Source organism: Danio rerio, chromosome 16 (genome assembly GCF_052040795.2).
Source record: "Danio rerio strain M-AB ecotype USA chromosome 16, GRCz13ab, whole genome shotgun sequence".
NCBI lineage: Eukaryota > Metazoa > Chordata > Actinopteri > Cypriniformes > Danionidae > Danio > Danio rerio.
Window position 1 is genome coordinate 6929927 of NC_141036.1, and position 18955 is coordinate 6948881.

Below are 18955 nucleotides of genomic sequence, written 5' to 3' on the forward strand. Positions count from 1 at the left end.
TGTACCTAATAAAGTGGCCGGTGAGTGTATGTCATATTTCTCTGATTCATCTTATTTACTTTGTGTTTTTCTATCTGTCCTTGGTAAACAATTATTTAACTACATTTTTAAAAATATATAGGCTAGTTGATTATGTATTCTACATTACACATAATTGTGACTGCTCTATAAAAACTAAATTAGTTTCTGTTTACTTTCCATAACAGCACATTGGGTATTTCAACATCATCCTGCAAATGCTCAACCTATATCTAAATACATACATACAATTTAAAAGCTAAAATGACAACTTCGGATACATAGATACATTTATTTGTGCAGTATTAAACCTCTCGATAGTCTGTTTTAAGCTTTTCAAAGTAGGCATTTTAAATAGTTCTTATAAAAATAAGTAATAAGTAATTATTATCAGTAATTTAATAAAATAATTTATTTAAATCTCTAATTAGGAGTATAAACAACAGATACACTACAACACGTAGCATTGATTTTGTTAGCCATTATAGCTTTCACATGACAAATGCTGTAGCACAACAATTAGCATAGCATACTTAATCTCTGTCTGATCTTAAATTGTTTTCAGTGCACGTGCTACACACAGTTCCACACAGCTGACCCTAAAAATACAGATAATTAAGAAATACCACAATATGACTCCTGAAAGCTGTGTAATGTTCATTTTCTGATGCTCTCTTTTTGCTCTGCTCAGACTAAAGACCTCATTGCTGAAGACGTTTGGCAGTTCTGTGCTCCACCTACAGGCCAAACAACGGAAAACCAATGACAATTTTGAAAGCTTTTTCACTTATTTAATCAAACTATTATTTGTAGAATTATTAGGGGGTCAAGCGCGAAGCGCTGAAACCCTATTGTTTTTGTTAAGATTTTTATTATTATTATTATTATTATTATTATTCTGCCGAAGTCACTATTGCCCAGACCAAACCGTAAGGCCGAGAGAGCTGAAACTTGGCCAGATGGTAGTACTCCGGTACACTACCCCAGACAGCACACATACGTTGGGCCGACGTCGGCCGAAGGTCTACACGTCGGCCCCTTTAATTCTAACATCGGTATATGGTCGGCCAAACATACGCATGATCGTTCGGTCGTGTGTTCTATTGTTCCAGCTCAACAAACGTCGGCTCTGCATCGGTTAACGACCAGAGGCCGACGAAGCACTTCATAAGCACTTGATCTCTCATGCCCATGAAAGAATCCGGCAACATATTTGGTTTACAAGTAAGTTTTTGCGTGCATAATAAATTAGACAAACGCGACATGCATCATGTGAACTGCGTCGGTCGGTCCAGCTTTAAATAGCCTACATTAATGCTGTAAAACTGACCAAAATGCCTACAATATATGATTTCAATTCATTAAAATATAAAAAGTTTTTTTGTTATGCTTTAATAATGAAAACGTTGTTTTTTTCTGGTGTTAACTGCTGTTTGCTTTTTTTTATTGTGGCTTTTTCTAATACATTTTTCCCAGTGTAAAAATCAAGTATGTGCTGCATTTCGGCTGTTTAATTAAAATAAACACCTTTTTACAGAGTGACATCTTTGTTTTATATATACTTGCATTTATATTTATTGGTTATTTATTTTTGACAGTGAATCTGATGCACAAATAAAGTGTTTGTTTTGTAACAGTTTAGTAGGCTATAAAGCTCGTCTTAAAGATAATAGCGTATATAAAACTGCTAAATACATTTTAAATTCAAGATATAAAATACAAGGTTATTATTTAAATTGTCTATGGAGTGATCATGTTTATAAATGTAATACTGCATGACTTTGATGTGCGCGCGCGCGTCTCATTCCAACACTGGAGCTGAGAGGATGTTGCTATGGGAAACGAAGCTACAACACGACACGACACCACCTAAAAGACACAACACGACTTCTCTCAAGCTGCCGTTTTGACTGTTTTCAGGTAAGTTTAGTCCCTAAAACAAAGCAAATACTACATAAAACTGTTCTTCACACATTTATTATTGGCAATTGATGAATATTCAGTTGAATATTATGTTATATAAGAGTGGTAAGTCTTCGTAAAAGTCCGTTAGCATATTAGCACTGGTAACGTTAGCGTCGGGGTAATATTACGTTAACTTACTTAATGTTAGTTCTTGTTAAACTTGTTTGTTAAAGTTTTGGCTTTTATTTATTCTTTATGTGTAGATGAGAGGTTTTGTCAATGTTTTATTTAATGCACTCCATATGTAGTCTAACATACGCATTGTAACGTTACTGTAAAGGACCGTGAATCAAAAGTTCAATCGTGTTTTGATATTTCATGGTAAGTTATCTTAAACTAAATGTTAAGTAAAAAAGTGTTCTGTGGTTTCAGGAGTGAGAGAATAACCTCCTGCTACAGAAAATATAACTCAAGATTCCTAAATTTCTGAAGGGAGCTGATCACAGAGATACAGGAAAGACAGGTAACTTTAAGCATAGGATTAATTCATATGAATTTCCATTGCACATCATTATGCACATGTTACATGTCTATATATTATGCATCTGTTACTTCTCTTTATTGCAGTTGTTTTAAGAAAGTTTTGACATTGCAACATGTTAGTGGTATTAAATTTCACATCACATGATTCTTCAGAACTTAGTAAATATATAGATTTGCTGCTAATGAAGTAATATTTGTGATTTTCATTTTGTTTAATTTTTTATGATTAATTGATTTATTAAATCTTAGAAAAAAGTTTACACTAAATTATTTGTCATCACATCTGTTTTTAGCATTGATAGCAATCCGAAATGTTTCTTGAGCAGCAAATCAGCACCATTTGATAATCACCATTATATTAGTTCAACCTCAAGCACTAAATCAACATCTTAAAAAAAGATTTCTGAAAGATCAAGTGACACTGAAGACTTGAGTAATGATGCTGAAAATTTAGCTTTACATCATAGCTATGAATTACATGTATATTTACACTGTTCACCCATCCCTTACACCTTAACTCATCCTTAAGTCAATTTAAGCCCTAAATGAATAATTTTTTAATTGTACAGGCATGATATGCAACTTGTATTCAGTCGTTTTGTTTTTTCTTTCTTTTGCTTTTGTTTTCCACATCAACTGAAAAGGAGGTCTAAGTTTAACCTAAGTGCCGTGTTGCTGATGAACATCTTTATATGTAAGTATATTTTTGACTGACTGCCAGACACTTGTCAAACAGTGATGAGCAAACGAGGGGCCGTTCTTTTAAAAAGATCAGGGAGATGCAAGTCTGGAGATTAATATACATTTTAATTCAAAATTGATTTATCTGGAAATATTTCATAATGTTTTGAGATATGTGCCCTATATGCATTTAGATGTCCATGCATGTTTAAAATACTTTTAAATTTAACAATGGCTGCAAGTTATAAAAACATAAACAAACACAAAAATGTTAAAGTAAATTGAGAAAACATTTTCATCAGTTTGACAACAGGTAGATCAGCTCCTGACAGACATGTTAACAGATCAGTTTAACTCTTATTAAATTCATTCATTCATTCATTCATTCATTTTCTTTTCTGCTTAGTCCCTTTATTAATCTGAGGTAACCACAGCGGAATGAACTGTCAACTTATCCAGCATATGTTTTACGCAGTGGATGCCCTTCCAGCTGCAAGCCATCACTGGGAAACAACCATATACGCTTATTCTCACTCATACACTACAGACAATTTAGCCTACCCAATTCACCTGTACCCCATGTCTTTGGACTTGTAGGCAAAACCGGAGCACCCAGAGAAAACCCACCAAACGCAGAGAGAATTTGCAAACTACACACAGAAATGCCTGCTGATCCAGCTGCGGCTCGAGTCAGCATCCTTGCTGTAAGGCGACAGCACTACCTATTGTGCCACCACGTCACGCTCTTATTAAATTATATTTATATAATTTTGTGTTTCAGTACATGCTATTTTGGGAAGACAAAATATATTCATAAGCTCTCAGAAAATTCAATAAGAGAATTCATTCATTCATTTTAAGAGAATTAACTGCACAATTACTTGAAATGTGTGGATGTTATTACATTATTTGTTAACCCAAAGTGAGTTTCTCTTTCTTTGCAGTATTGGATGCCTGATTGCAGTTCAACTCCAAACTCAGTTGGACCAGCTGATCAGTGTCTTCAGTATTACCACAAGCTACTGGGCAGATGTGTGGACAGCTATGAGCCAAACTTGGGACATTTGGTTTTTAGGTAATACCAGTGACAAAGTATTCAGTAAATTGCTTATAATAAAAGATGCTCACTGCTTACCCCCTTATAGTTAAGTTGTTTGCAGTTTCATTGTTGTAAAAATACCATACTTTTTCCTTTTTTTATAAGCAGGTGGAGAGACCGTCTGGGCAGCAGAAACAAGACAACTAATCATAGTTGAGTTGAGATTAGTATTATTAACTTGACTAGTTTGGTTGCAGACTTGTTCAATACTTAACAATTTGTATAAGTTACAAGATCAATGGTCCTGCTATCAATGTTTTTGTAACTTAAATTCATTACAGTTTAGATACAATCAAATGTCCAAACCATCTCTGAGTGAATGACATCAAGGAAACAGGATCAAAAAGATCATTCATTATAGACCGTTTCATAGGTAACAGCACATCCTTTGTGAAAAATAATTTATTTTTGTGTCATCATCACAAGACAAAATACATTTCAACTGATTTCAGTTGGTTATATTTTTCAGGTCCTCCTGATCATTCTGTTCTCCTGGTTGTGAGGATGTGCAGAGGCTGTATTTGTCAGTGTTAAAAGACTTGTGCAGCTGTATCCAGACATACAAGCAGCCGACAAAGAGTTCTGGAGCAGGACAGACAGGTAGTTCACAGTGGCTAGGCTAGAAGTTTATACTTGGGTGGCCAGAAAGTGGCCTCCGCTATTTTGGGGGGTCCATACAAATACACCAGTGTAAGCTATACTATTGCACAGAAAAAATTAAATGAAAGAATTAATTAATCGGTTGAACACAAAATATTTTAAAGAAAGCTTAAGTATCAAGGTGGCAATATACAGTATGTTACATTGTAGTACATGAGCTGGCTAATACAGACTCGTAAATGTTTAGTTGTTAAGATTAGTTAAATACTAAATCCTCTACTTGAGACCTGTTGCATATACAGCTTTAACTGAACTGAATTTAACTAGAACTACACCAGCATTCCAAGTGCTCTAGACTAGCTTTTTGCACTGGTGCGTCTAAAATGTTTGATGGCATTGCATTTAACACTGCAATTTTACATGTTAATTTTTTTTTAAATTACAATCCATATAGGCAATATTAACTTGTAAATGATTAACTAAAATCGGGTCAACACACATTATGGGGATTGTGTGTAGAATTTTGAGGAAATTAATGAATTTAATCCATTTTGAAATAAGACTGAAACATTAAAAATGTGGAAAAAGTAAAGTATCAATACTTTCCGGATGCATTGTATATGGTTTTTAGCGCGTTATCAAAGACTTAAAAAAATAGTCCAACATTATTTACAGCAGCAAAAGACCCTCCAGATCAAAAGCTACTGGTCAGCTCACGATTCAGCAAACATCTGAAAAACAAATAGCTTATTATGCCTTCACAAGAAATCAGTGTTTTTGAGTCTAATGAAGATAGTACTATTTTATTAAATTATTATTTAGCCTGGCATGTTTACTGTTACAAAATATTTTAAATGTTTCTTAAAACAAAACATATTGTGTTCAATGGGGAAAAAGTAGCTGTTTTTTACACAGAGATAAAAAAAAACACATTTCAGAGCAGTAATCACAATACTGTGAAACTGTGATATTTTTATCCAAGATTATACCCTCAGAATTTTTTTATTTATTTTTTTTTCAGTTGGCCTATATTCTGTTTTTCTATGTTCTTGGAAATGCTGCTGTGCATGAAAATGTGACGACATATCCAGGTTCTATAGTTAATTCTGAAATAAATCTTAAAATGAGACAATATTTAAAAATGCAATATTTAATGTGTCAGACACTAAATAAACATGTCAATTAATTTATATTAATCTGATTCCTTAACAGGGCAGCACGGTGGCGCAGAGGGTAGCACGTTTGCCTCACAGCAAGAAGGTTGCTGCTTCAAGCTTCGGCTGGGTCAGTTGGCGTTTCTGTGTGAAGTTTGCATGCTCTCCCCGTGTTGGCATGGGTTTCCTCCGGGTGCTCCGGTTTTCCCAAGTCCAAAGACATAGGTGAATTGGGTATGCTAAAATTGACCATAGTGTATAAGTGTGTGTGAATGAGTGTGTATTGGTTACAGCTGGAAGGGCATCCACTGCGTAAAACATAGGCTGGCTAAGTTGGCCTTTCATTCCGCCTTTCATTCCCCAGATTAATAATCCTTAACAGTTAAAATTAACCATTTGAGTGTGCTTAGTTTAGGGTATGTTGTGCCATTAAATTGTCAATAGGTTTTATTTTTTTCTACATTTTAAATCTGCTTTAGCTTTCTTCTTTCCTATAAACCTGGAAATATAAAATATATATTTTTGGTTTTTAACAAATTGCTTATTTTATTCTTAGATTGGTGTACGCTGATGGTCTGCTGAGAATTCTGCTGAGTTGAAGGGATCCTCCTGTCAGACAACCTCTCCAAAGTACAATAGGACTAGTAAGTAACATCTTAAACATACACTACTGTTTCATAGCTTTTAGGTTGGTATGGTAAATTCTCTTCTGATAGTGTCAGCTTTATTTAATTAATACAGTCAAGCAGTAATACTGTGAATTTAATACAATGTATATAATTAATAGTGTCACATGATCCTTCTGAAAAAATAGTATTCCAATGTACTGATTCTCTCTTCAAGCTGTTTTTTTTATATATAAAACATTTTAAATAAACATATTTTTAGTATTCTTGATGTATGAAAAGTTTATTTTTAAAAGCATAGTATTTATTTGAAAAAAAAAAAGTTTGCTCTTTGATGATTGCTAGCAATCAGACATGTTTCTTTAGAACAAAAAGAATTTGTGGAAAAAAAGTATTCTCACTGAGCGTTGTTCAACTGTGGTCAACACGTCATTTAAGTTTTCAAATAAGCCTAAAAGACCTGATTAGCTGCATAAGGTGCATTTAATTAGAGAGTTGAATATATCATTTCTTTTTATATCCTCCTCTATAGCCTACATATAATAGAAGTTGTTTGCTGAAAAACCTTTTTGTAGCAGAAATAAAGCTATGATTAGGCCCACCCGGATTTTTCGCAGAACCCCGCAGATGTTTAGCCTATCATTAATTCTGTTTATTTACTTGAGTAAATGTGTGTAAATCTATATTTATTCAGTTTTTTTATTAATTTCAGTAATATTATTGACTAATGTGAAAATGTTCATCTGATTTATGTACAATGAGGTTTGTACAGTAATGTTTTCTGTCTTACTAGATATGTTATATAAAAAACTTGCTTTATTTACCAAATAAAGTGAATCTAATTGGATTTGCATTTTAAACATTAAATAAAACTTTAAAATATATTATTTTTTATTTCATATATTAAGGTTTTAGTTATGATACTCCCAAAATAATTCTGCAGAAATCCGCAGACTTCCACCAAAATTTTCAGCAGAAATAGCAAAAAAACATCTGCAGATTCCTCCTGGCCCTAGCTATGATATATTAAATGTGGTGTACAGTGTGACATTTTAGTTGACGAAACTTATCGTATCTGAAGATTTGACATATATTTAGAGACACATTTATACTAACACAATGATACTAAAAACCAAAAAAAAAAACATTCATTATGATTTCACAAGGAATTTAACTTTCAAATGGCTTTTCTGAAAATTAGTGCTCAGACACACTCTTTAAGTTTAAATTAAATTACACATTTTAGCTAGTCACTTGCATAACACATACTCCAGTTATATGTCATGAAACAAATAATATATATTTGTGGCAATATGAACTGCTGCAATGCTAATCTTTCTCCTTTTGGTTTCTTGCTTTATTTAAGGGTTCCCACTACAAGGATTAGATTTGGCTACTGCAGTCCCGGTTTGGGCCAGCCTTACTTGTGAAGACTAAAGATGAAGACAACATACAAGAACAATTTCGAGGATGGCGACACACTTTTTATTCCACCTATATATCCCCTTTTATGTGTAAGCAACATTCCACAAGATAAAACAAAAGTAAATGACAGGTTATTTCTTTTAATTTTGTCTGTTTTCTTGGAACATTGTACACAATTTACAACCAGTTTTATTTATATAAATATAGGTCAGAGCAAGAAAATGTTATGTTTTCTTCTGGAGAAAGTCTTATTTCTTTTATTTCGGCTAGAATAAAAACAGTTTTGAATTTTTTAAAAAACATTTTAAGGTCAATATTATTAGCCCCTTTAAGCAATTTTTTTCGACTGTCTACAGAACAAACCATCGATATACAATAACTTGCCTAATTACCCTAACCTGTCTAGTTAAGCTAATTAACCTAATTAAGCCTTTAAATGTCACTTTAAGCTGTATAGAAGTGTCTTGAAAATATCTAGTCAAATATTATTTACTCGGTTATTAGAAATGAGTTATTAAAACTATTGTGATTAGAAATGTGTTAAAAAATATTTCCGTTAAACAGAAATTAAGGGATTATATATATATATATATATATATATATATATATATATATATATATATATATATATATATATATATAGAATGACAAAATCTGTTTTGTGTCGTGCATTAGAGTTTGCTTAAAAAAACTGGTTATCTCTGAGAAAGTATTATTTTATATTATTGGTGTGTTATTAGTTCAGAGGAGATTGCAAATTGTTGAATGCCATTTATAAAAAAAATGTAAAAAAAAATTGACTACAGACTTTAATAAAATTTTATCAGACAATTATTTTAATTTGTATGATTTTATTTACTACTGTAAATATTGTTTGCTTGGTATTTATTTTGTGTTTGTGTACTCTTTTTTTATTGTAACTCCCTGAAGAAAGTCTTTTGCATACTGAACACATGACTGGTATTATCTTGTATTTTAAAATTATAGTCTTGGAAACATGCATTTTCTTTAACACTATTTAAGAAATTATAAGCATTATAACATGTGCTTACACAAGTGATTTGTATTTTTACTATAGTAAACTATAGTCACCCTTAGTGTACATGTTTTGAAGTACTTGTAAATATTCCTATGGTCTTAATGTAAATGCTGCAATGGACTTTGTATTTAAAATCTTTCTTGCACAGTATTTCAGACATGGTTATAGTACAACTTGTTGGTTTTGTTTTATACGTAGTAAAACATGGTTATGTGTGATAAAAGTATGTTAATCTATTTGTATGTTTGTGAAAAATATTAATAAATCTTCAACTGTTATTGAGAGTGGTGTGTCGTGTTTATTATAAATAAGCAGCTGCTGCAGCTAGTGGTCCATAAGTATGGAGCAAAACGCCTGAGAACAGCGCCTCCGCGGAGCGGCCGGCATTTCCGGTTGCGTCGTCCTAACATCGGCCGGACAGCGTTTCCGATCATTTGCCGACGTCGCGGCGACATTTTGCCAATTAGCAAACGCTCCCTGAGCGACATCGCACCGATGGAATTTTGAAAGTCGGCACGACGTCGGCCCAACGTATGTGTGCTGTCTGGGACGTTCTGGCCAAAGATCAACCAAATCAGTCCATAGGTGGCGCTATGGCGCCAAAAAAACACTTTTTGGACATTTTTGGCCGTTATTCGTTCACCGTTTGTCGTAGACTCAAAAACCTTACATTTTTTGAATCCTTGGGTTAACCTGAACAAAAGTGTAAAGCAGAAATTTTTGCTCTACGACGCACCGTTTTCCCGCTACATCGCGATTTATCCGAAACCTACTTTTGCGAACTAGTCCTAGGTTTTTCACTCAATCTAAACCAAACCAGCTCTCAAATGTTCTCTGGACACTGAATATCAATAATTATCAAAAAAAAGTTGACATTTTTATTCTCACTCGAAACAGTACACAACAATGTTCGATGCTAATTGAAGCTAAATGCTAATTGGAGCTATAACTTTTGAACGGAATGAGATATCATCACCAAACTTGGTACACACATGCATAAGCTCAATTTGATGTGACAGTGCAAAAACAACGGACTTTGGCCACATGGTGGCGCTATAAAGCTTAAAAACCATAAAATGACCCTAACCTTACAACCATTAGTCCGATCAGCTTGAAATTTGGCATGCAGTGTCTTTGACCAGTTTGCCATGACATATTATAAGGACAATGACACATCTCAAAAAACATGGCCGCCATTAGCCAATTAAAATTGTGCAGCCATTTAGCAAGGTTAACGATGAGCGATCGGAACGAAACTCACTGGGTATGTTCGACTTATGGACCTAGAGGACTGTAAGAATTTTGAAAGAAATCGGCCACTAGGGGGCGATTTTACGCAATTTTAAGGTGTAATGGGTTGTGTATCACACAACCTTTTGCAAAACCACACAAAATACATATCATATGATAGGCCTGCTCATACCAAACAGTTTGACACTCAAACCACTGCTGTCACTCACACCGTTCATTAAATATGCATCAATATAGGAAAAACCTACTTTTGCGAACTAGTCCCTGGTTTTTAGTTCAATCGCGACGAAACCAGTGTTGTTGGAATCTCTGGACTGTGTAGATCAATAATTATCAAAAAAAAGTTGAACTTTTCACTTTGGCTAGCTGTAACAGGCTCATTTACAAAAGGGGCGTGTCCACATGAACCTACATGCCTGTAAACCAATAAGGAAAACTCAAAACACCACAGAAATTGGTAAGCATATGTAGCATATCAACGAGATGAAACTTGCAAAATTTTGTGAAGATCAAACCATAGGTGGCGCTATAATAGCAAAAATAGTCTTAAAAACATGCTAAATGGCTTACAAATGCACTAAATGTGCTTCATTTACACACTATTTCACAAAAAACACTTAATCTACATATCATACGATAGGTCTGCTCATACTGAACAGTTTGACACTAAAACCACTGCTGTTACTCCCACTGTTCATTAAAAAACCATCAATACAAACAAAACCTACTTTTGCGAACTAGTCCCTGGTTTTTAGTTCAATCGCGACGAAACCAGTGTTGTTAGAATTTCTGGACTATCTAGATCAATAATTATCAAAAAAAAGTGGAACTTTTCACTTTGGCTAGCTGTAACAGGCTCATTTACAAAAGGGGCGTGTCTACACGAACCTACATGCCTGTAAACCAATAAGGAAGAGGCAAAACATCACAAAAATTGGTGAGCACATGTCGCATATCAATGCGAATAAACATGCAAAATTTTGTGGAGATCGGGCAATAGGTGGCGCTATAATAGTAGAAATAGTTCTAAAAACATCATAAAATGGCTTAAAACTGCAGCAAATGTGCTTCATTTACACACCTATCACTGAAATGATTTACAAGTTTGTTTGTTTTTTGCCCATCTTCGATGTTTAAAGGTCTCAAAAACACATATTTTCAGTATTCTATCATTTTAGCCACTATAACACAGACTTTTAACTGTCACCTACCATTTCTAACCACTAGATGTCACAACAAGACCACTTATTTATTGTTCATAACATTTGTATACCTTTGTTGTTTTACATTTTTTTGAGTTTAAAGTCAGGGAAATTGCATTTAGGATCATTCTGAATCACATTTTGACCTGATATAAACTCTGTTATGTATTAAACATCTAATTTGGTCACAGTTAACCTCTGTGTAATAATTCTAATAGGCATAACTGGTTCTATAATTAAACACCTAGTTTTAAAACATTTGTAAAGAAAATCACAATTGTGGCCACTAGATGGCAGTAAAAGGCCACTTATAGTTTATAGTTTATTTTACTGCTCTGTAGCAAAGAATGTGATGTAATATAATGCATTCTGAATCCCAAATTTACATGAACTGAACACAGTTAATGCATTAAGGATTAAATTTTGTCAAAGCTTGTCACACATTTTACTCTTTAGATTTTTAAATTCTTTTAATAAAACACAAAATTATTAGTTTATGTAGTTATTTAGTTTTGTCATTTTTGTTGGGAAGAGCTAAAATAGCCATAACTCATGAATGGATTGAAATATCTACACCAAACTTGTCACACATATGCAAGAGGTTAATCAGAGGTCATAGCATGAAATTTGTAGACATTGGCCACATGGTGGCGCTATACATTGTAAAATCACTGTATCTGAGTAACCATTTATCTGATTAACTAGAAATTTGACATGCCGTGTCTTTGTCTAAGGTGCCATGACTCGATCTACACATTATATCACAGGGCTGCTTATACTGGTCACTTTGACATAAAAGCGATCACTCGAAATGTTCATTAAAAATTTGTCAATATGTAAAAATCGAAGTTGCTTCTCTGGAGTGTTTAATCAAACATTTGTTAGCTCAATCTATAAACTCTAACACTCTAATCGTATATTTCGTTGTCGAATAAACTACTTACAGGCGTCCTAACTGCTATATGACCTTATCCTGCTAAACTGCTTGACCCCCGTTAATTGCTGCTTGCAGCTATATTTATTATTAATATTATTATTATTATTATTATTATTAGGGGGTCAAGCGCGAAGCGCTGAAACCCTATTGTTTTTGTTAAGATTTTTATTATTATTATTAGGGGGTCAAGCGCGAAGCGCTGAAACCCTATTGTTTTTGTTAAGATTTTTATTATTATTATTATTATTATTATTATTATTATTATTATTCTGCCGAAGTCACTATTGCCCAGACCAAACCGTAAGGCCGAGAGAGCTGAAACTTGGCCAGATGGTAGTACCCCGGTACACTACGTTCTGGCCAAAGATCAGCCAAATCAGACCATAGGTGGCGCTATGGCGCCAAAAAAACACTTTTTGGACATTTTTGGCCGCTATACGTTCACCGTTTGTCGTAGACTCAAAAACTTTACATTTTTTGAATCCTTGGGTTAACCTGAACAAAAGTGTATAGCAGAAATTTTTGCTCTACGACGCACCGTTTTCCCGCTACATCGCGATTTGTCCGAAACCTACTTTTGCGAACTAGTCCTAGGTTTTACACTCAAACTAAACCAAACCAGCTCTCAAATGTTCTCTAGACACTGAATATCAATAATTATCAAAAAAAAGTGGACATTTTTATTCTCACGCGAAACAGTACACAACAATGTTCAATGCTAATTGAAGCTAAATGCTAATTGGAGCTATAACTTTTGAACGAAATGAGATATCATCACCAAACTTGATACACACATGCATAAGTTCAATTTGAGGTGACACTGCAAAACCCGCAGACTTTGGCCGCATGGTGGCGCTATAAAGCTAAAAAAACATAAAAATTACTCTAACCTTACAGCCATTAGTCTGATCAGCTTGAAATTTGGCATGCAGTGTCTTTGACCAAGTTGTCATAACATACTATAAGGAGATTGGCATATCTCAAAAAACATGGCCGCCATTGGAAAATTAAAATTGAGCAGCCATTTAACAAGGTTAACGATGAGTGATCGAAACGAAACTCGCTGGGCATGTTTGACTCACGGTCCTAGAGGTGTGTAAGAATTTTGAAAGAAATCGGCCACTAGGGGGCGATTTTAAGTATTTTTAGTGTGTAATGGGTTGTGTATCACACAACCTTTTGCGTAACCACAAAAAATACATATCATATCATATGTCTGCTCATACCGAACAGTTTGACACTCAAACCACTGCTGTCACTTACACCGTTCGTTAAATATTCATCAATATAGGAAAAACCTACTTTTACGAACTAGTCCCTGGTTTTTCACTCAATCGCAACGAAACCAGTGTTGTTGGAATCTCTGGACTGTGTAGATCAATAATTATCAAAAAAAAGTTGAACTTTTCACTTTGGCTAGCTGTAACAGGCTAATTTACAAAAGGGGCGTGTCCACACTAACCTACATGCCTGTAAACCAATAAGGAAAGCCTAAAACATCACAGAAATTGGTGAGCACATGTGGCATATCAACGAGATGAAACTTGCAAAATTTTGTGAAGATCAAACCATAGGTGGCGCTATAATAGCAAAAATAGTCTTTAAATAATGCTAAATCGCTTAAAAATAAAGTAAATTTGCTTCATTTACATACTATTTCACAAAAAACACTTAATCTACATATCATATGATAGGTCTGCTCATACTGAACAGTTTGACACTAAAACCACTGCTGTTACTCAAACTGCTCATTAAAAAACCATCAATATAAACAAAACCTACTTTTGCGAACTAGTCCCTGGTTTTTAACTCAATCGCAACGAAACCAGTGTTGTATGAACCTCTGGACTGAGTAGATCAATAATTATCAAAAAAAAGTTTAACTTTCCATTTTAGATAGCTGTAACTGGCTCATTAACAAAAGGGGCGTGTCTACACGAACCTACATGCCTGTAAACTAATAAGGAAAACCCAAAACATCACAGAAATTGGTGAGCAGATGTGGCATATCAATGTGAATAAACATGCAAAATCTTGTGGAGATTGGGCAATAGGTGGCGCTATAATAGTGGAAATGGTTCTAAAAACATGCTAAAATGGCTTAAAAATGCAGTAAATGTGCTTCATTTACACACTTATCACTGAAATGATTTATAAGTTATTTTTTTGTCCATCTTGGATGTTTAAAGGTCTCAAAAACACATTTTCAATATTGTATCATTTTAGCCACTATAACACAGACTTTTAACTGTCACCTACCATTTCTAACCACTAGATGTCACAACAAGACCACTTATGTATTGTTCAAAACATTTGCATACCTTTGTTTTTTTACATTTTTTAGTTTAAAGTCAGGGAAATTGCATTTAGGATCATTCTGAATCATATTTTGACCTGATGTAAACACTGTTATGCATTAAACATCTAATTTGGTCCCAGTTAACCTCTGTGTAATAATTCTAATAGGTAAAACTGGTTCTATGATTAAACACCTTGTTTTAAAACATTTGTAAAGAAAATCACAACTGTGCCTTCTAGATGGCAGTAACAGAGCACTTATTGTTTATTTTACTGCTCTATAGCAAAGAATGTAATGTAATGTTATATATTGCATTCTGAATCCCAAACTGACATGGCATGAACACAGTTAATACATTTAAGATCAAATTTAGTTAAAGCTTTTCACACTTTTTACTCTGTAGATTTATAATTATTTTAATAAAACACAAATTTTTCAATTTATACAGTTAGAACATGCTCAATTATAGAAGGGATATGTTTATGCACACCTAAATGGCTGTAATCACATAAATAAATTACACTGTGGCCACTAGATGGCAGTAGGAGATCACTAATAGCTTATTCACTGCTCTTTTGTCATTTTTATTAAGAAGAGCTAAAATAGCCATAACTCATGAAGGAATTGAAATATCTTCACCAAACTTGTTACACATATGCAAGAGGTCAGTCTAAGGTCATAGCATAAAACTCGTAGACAATGGCCACATGATGGCGCTATACATTGTAAAATCACTGTATCTGAGTAACCATTTATCTGATTAACTTAAAATTTGACATGTCGTGTCTTTGTCTAAGGTGCCATGACTCGATCTACACATTATACCTTAGGGCTGCTTATACTGGTCACTTTGACATAAAAGCGGTCACTCGAAATGTTCATTAAAAATTTGTCAATATGTAAAAATCGAAGTTGCTTCTCTGGAGTGTTTGATCAAACATTTGTTAGCTCAATCTATAAACTCTAACCCTCTGATCATATATTTCATTGTCAAATAAACTACTTACAGGCGTCATAACTGCTATATGACCTTACCCTGCTAAACTGCTTGACCCCCGTTAATTGCTGCTTGCAGCTATATTTATTATTATTATTATTATTAATTTATTTATTCAGTGTATCAAAACCGACCTGCTAGTTCACGCTATTTTGTGCAATTATTGCCTCACATATTTAGTTACCTAATGTTATTGTCATTCATGATAATTTTGTGTATGGAGAATTTGAAGAATGATCATAATTATAATGATACCTTTTTAAGTGATAGCATCCTCTGTATTTATGCAGTTTCTATGCATACATTTTGTTTAATCAAAAACGAATTGCACCCTCAATATACGTATAGATATTAGTCACTAAAATATTACTAATAATACTAAGATATTGTACAGTGCATCCGGAAAGTATTCATAGCGATTCACTTTTTCCACATTTGTTTATGTTAAAATTCTAATGCAAATTTATAAAAAATAAAAAAAAGGCCTGAAAAATCACATGTACATCAGTATTCACAGCCTTTGCTCAATACTTTGTTAATGCATCTTTGGCAGCAATTACAGCTTCAAGACTTTTTGAATATGATGCCACGAGCTTGGCACACCTGTCTTTGAGAATTTTTGCCCATCCCTCTTTGCAGTACCTCTCAAGCTCTATCAGGTTGGATGGAAAGCGACGATGTACAGCCATTTTCAGATCTCTCCACAGATGTTCAATAGGATGTAGGTCTGGGCTCTGGCTGGGCCACTCAAGGACATTCACTGAGTTGTTGTGAAGCCACTCCATTGATATTTTGGTGGTGTACTTTGGGTCATTGTTCTACTGGAAGATGAATCGTCGCCACAGTCTGAGGTCAAGAGCACTCTGAAGCAGGTTTTCATTCAGGATATCTCTGTATATAAGATATATATAAGGATATCCTGATTCTGTTGCTTGGTCAGTTGAGCCATTGGTCTATTGATATAATTCATGGGTCCCTCAATTCTGTGGAATTAAAAATAATACCTTTGAAATACCGGAATTGGTTATGCTGGTTTCATTTATTAAAGGGCACCTATTATTAGTGACTAAAGACAAGGTGGATACATTTTGCTCCCCTTGATTGAAGACTTTCTGTATAGATAACAAAAGAGACGCTGTGCAAAGTTTGGCAGATTAATCCTAAGAGGTACATAGTTTATAATAATACAATTACATGATAAACAGCTTCGTGACCCATAATAAATCAAAGTGTAACTCCTAGCTGGACCTTGAGTCATTTCTGTTTGGAGTTCCCATGTTCTCAGCGTGCCTCCGGGTGCTCCGGTTTCACCCACAGTCCAAAGATATGCAGTATAGGTCAATTGGATAAGCTAAATTGACTGTAGTGTGTGTATGGGAGAGTGTGAGGGTGTTTCCCAGCAGTGAGGGTATACTCTCAGTGCTGGGTTGTCGATGGAAGGGCATCTGGAGTGTACAACAATTGCAATGTGATTGGTTGTTCATTCTGCTGTGGTGACCCCCCGATAAAGCTTGCTGGCTGTACCTTGTTTCAAGCTGGCTTTAAATTTCAAGCCAGTGCAACTCAATCTAGGCCTGATCCATGGATCTTAAAATAAATATAAATATATTTACTACCCGTAAAGCCTTGTACCGTCTAGAAGCCTCTCTACTATTGTCTGACAGTGTTTTGAACAAAAAAATAACTGCTCACCGGTTGTTTCTGTCATTTGGGATGTGAGCAAAAATTGCTTGTTTTGTTGTTTCTCAGGTTTTAGAATAAGGCTTCATACTCTTCTAGAAAGCTGCAACTCATTTGCATTTAAAGGGACACACACCAAAACTGCTTTTTTTTATATTCAAATGATAAAAATAACAAATTTGACAAGTTGTAATAAATTATGTGTGAAGAATTCCGAGCGGAAACTTAACAAAAACATGTTAAAAAACCTTTTATCACTCATGCAATCTGGCTACCTTAAATGGCTGTGCCTTGTTTCTAGCAGGCTTTGAATTTCAGTGCAACTCAATCTAGGCCTGATCCATGGATCTTACATGTCATGGGTTTATTTTATAATGCACATAGGGGAATTAATTATGACGTGTATCAAATAGATTGCAAACATTTGAGCTTTTTTGGCTTTAATTCTGATATTTCTCAGACATAAGCACTGGATATCTTCCTCAAAATGTCATAACCAAAAACAGAAATAACAAAAGAAACAAAAATGCATTTATTTAATTAATTTCTACGTTTCCCCTGTTCTTTACCACACAATTATGCTACATCAGTGACAGAACCAGTTAATAGACAAGTCAGTCTTAAATTGTAAAATTAAGATTGTTTAGTTTACCTAATCTGCATGTCTTGAGGCTTTAGAATGAATTGTGGTTAAATAAAGGGAAGATTTATAACAGATAAATACATATAAGTGTACTAAAAGGTGCTCTATGTAAGTTTTTGAGTTTTCTAAAGCATACAAAATACCATAATAGGTTTGCAGATATTTAAGAAACATGCTTGAACATTCTTGTTTATGTCAAAACAATGCTGGAGTCTACTTCGAAAATATCTGTTAGGTGCAAGAACCGCTGTCTTTGTTCTGGTCATTTAACCCGCCCAATGCCAGTTTAGCCAATTACATTTAAGCTCCCCGGGTTGCCTTGGTGGAAAACAGTGTATTTGATTTATTCAGTCAGGAAAGTGCTCAAAATGTGCATCCGCGACCGAAAAGCGACCTCCGGTGGACAGTAGCAGACTCCGAAATGAGACGCTGATTCAGAGTTCCACATGAGGTGGTTATTATTAGCAAATAATATAAAATTACCAACGTAAACCTTAGGCAAGCAGGTTACATTGTAATCCTGTGTCCTAACAACACAGTACGTGAAGAGATTTGCAGTGATAAGCATTTTGGCTGTTTGCAACAAACAAAACACAACAGAAACTTAAATACAGCCATTCAGAAGCACAGAATAGTGCACTCACTGCACTCCAACAGAATAGTAAAGTTTCTAATCAATACATATTAAACCTCTTTATTATTAATAAATGTACATGCTCACTGTTCACTGATATGTGTTGGTTTGCACAGTTCTAAAGTAGAGGTCTGCATTCCCGCGACTGTCCCGCGGGCACTGCAGGACCCGACCAGATTTCTGCGGCGCGGGAATAAATTTCCGAATAAATCGCGGGAGCGG

The 18955-nt window shown here is 34.4% G+C and overlaps 1 protein-coding gene across 35 annotated transcripts; it reads left to right on the forward strand.

Annotated features, from left to right (window-relative positions):
* Nucleotides 1–1854: 1854 nt before the first annotated feature.
* On the forward strand, nucleotides 1855–8195 carry LOC147840121 (uncharacterized). Of its 35 annotated transcripts, none has more exons than XR_015511006.1 (11): nucleotides 1855–1938; nucleotides 2356–2446; nucleotides 3111–3160; nucleotides 3554–3851; nucleotides 4092–4222; nucleotides 4355–4398; nucleotides 4528–4619; nucleotides 4699–4846; nucleotides 6059–6130; nucleotides 6557–6644; nucleotides 7993–8195. XR_015511006.1 is itself a non-coding variant. In XM_087286686.1 (11 exons), exons 4-7 carry the CDS (start codon nucleotides 3810–3812, stop codon nucleotides 4530–4532), a joined length of 225 nt encoding a protein of 74 aa, XP_087142812.1. In that variant the 5' UTR covers nucleotides 1855–1938; nucleotides 2356–2446; nucleotides 3111–3160; nucleotides 3554–3809; the 3' UTR covers nucleotides 4533–4619; nucleotides 4699–4846; nucleotides 6059–6225; nucleotides 6557–6644; nucleotides 7993–8195. The 35 variants fall into 35 exon arrangements, 33 of the variants coding, with proteins under 33 accessions (XP_087142812.1, XP_087142810.1, XP_087142813.1 ...); XR_015511007.1 differs by having other exon boundaries at nucleotides 4716–4846; XM_087286686.1 differs by having other exon boundaries at nucleotides 4352–4398; nucleotides 6059–6225.
* The last annotated feature ends 10760 nt before the right edge of the window (nucleotides 8196–18955 follow it).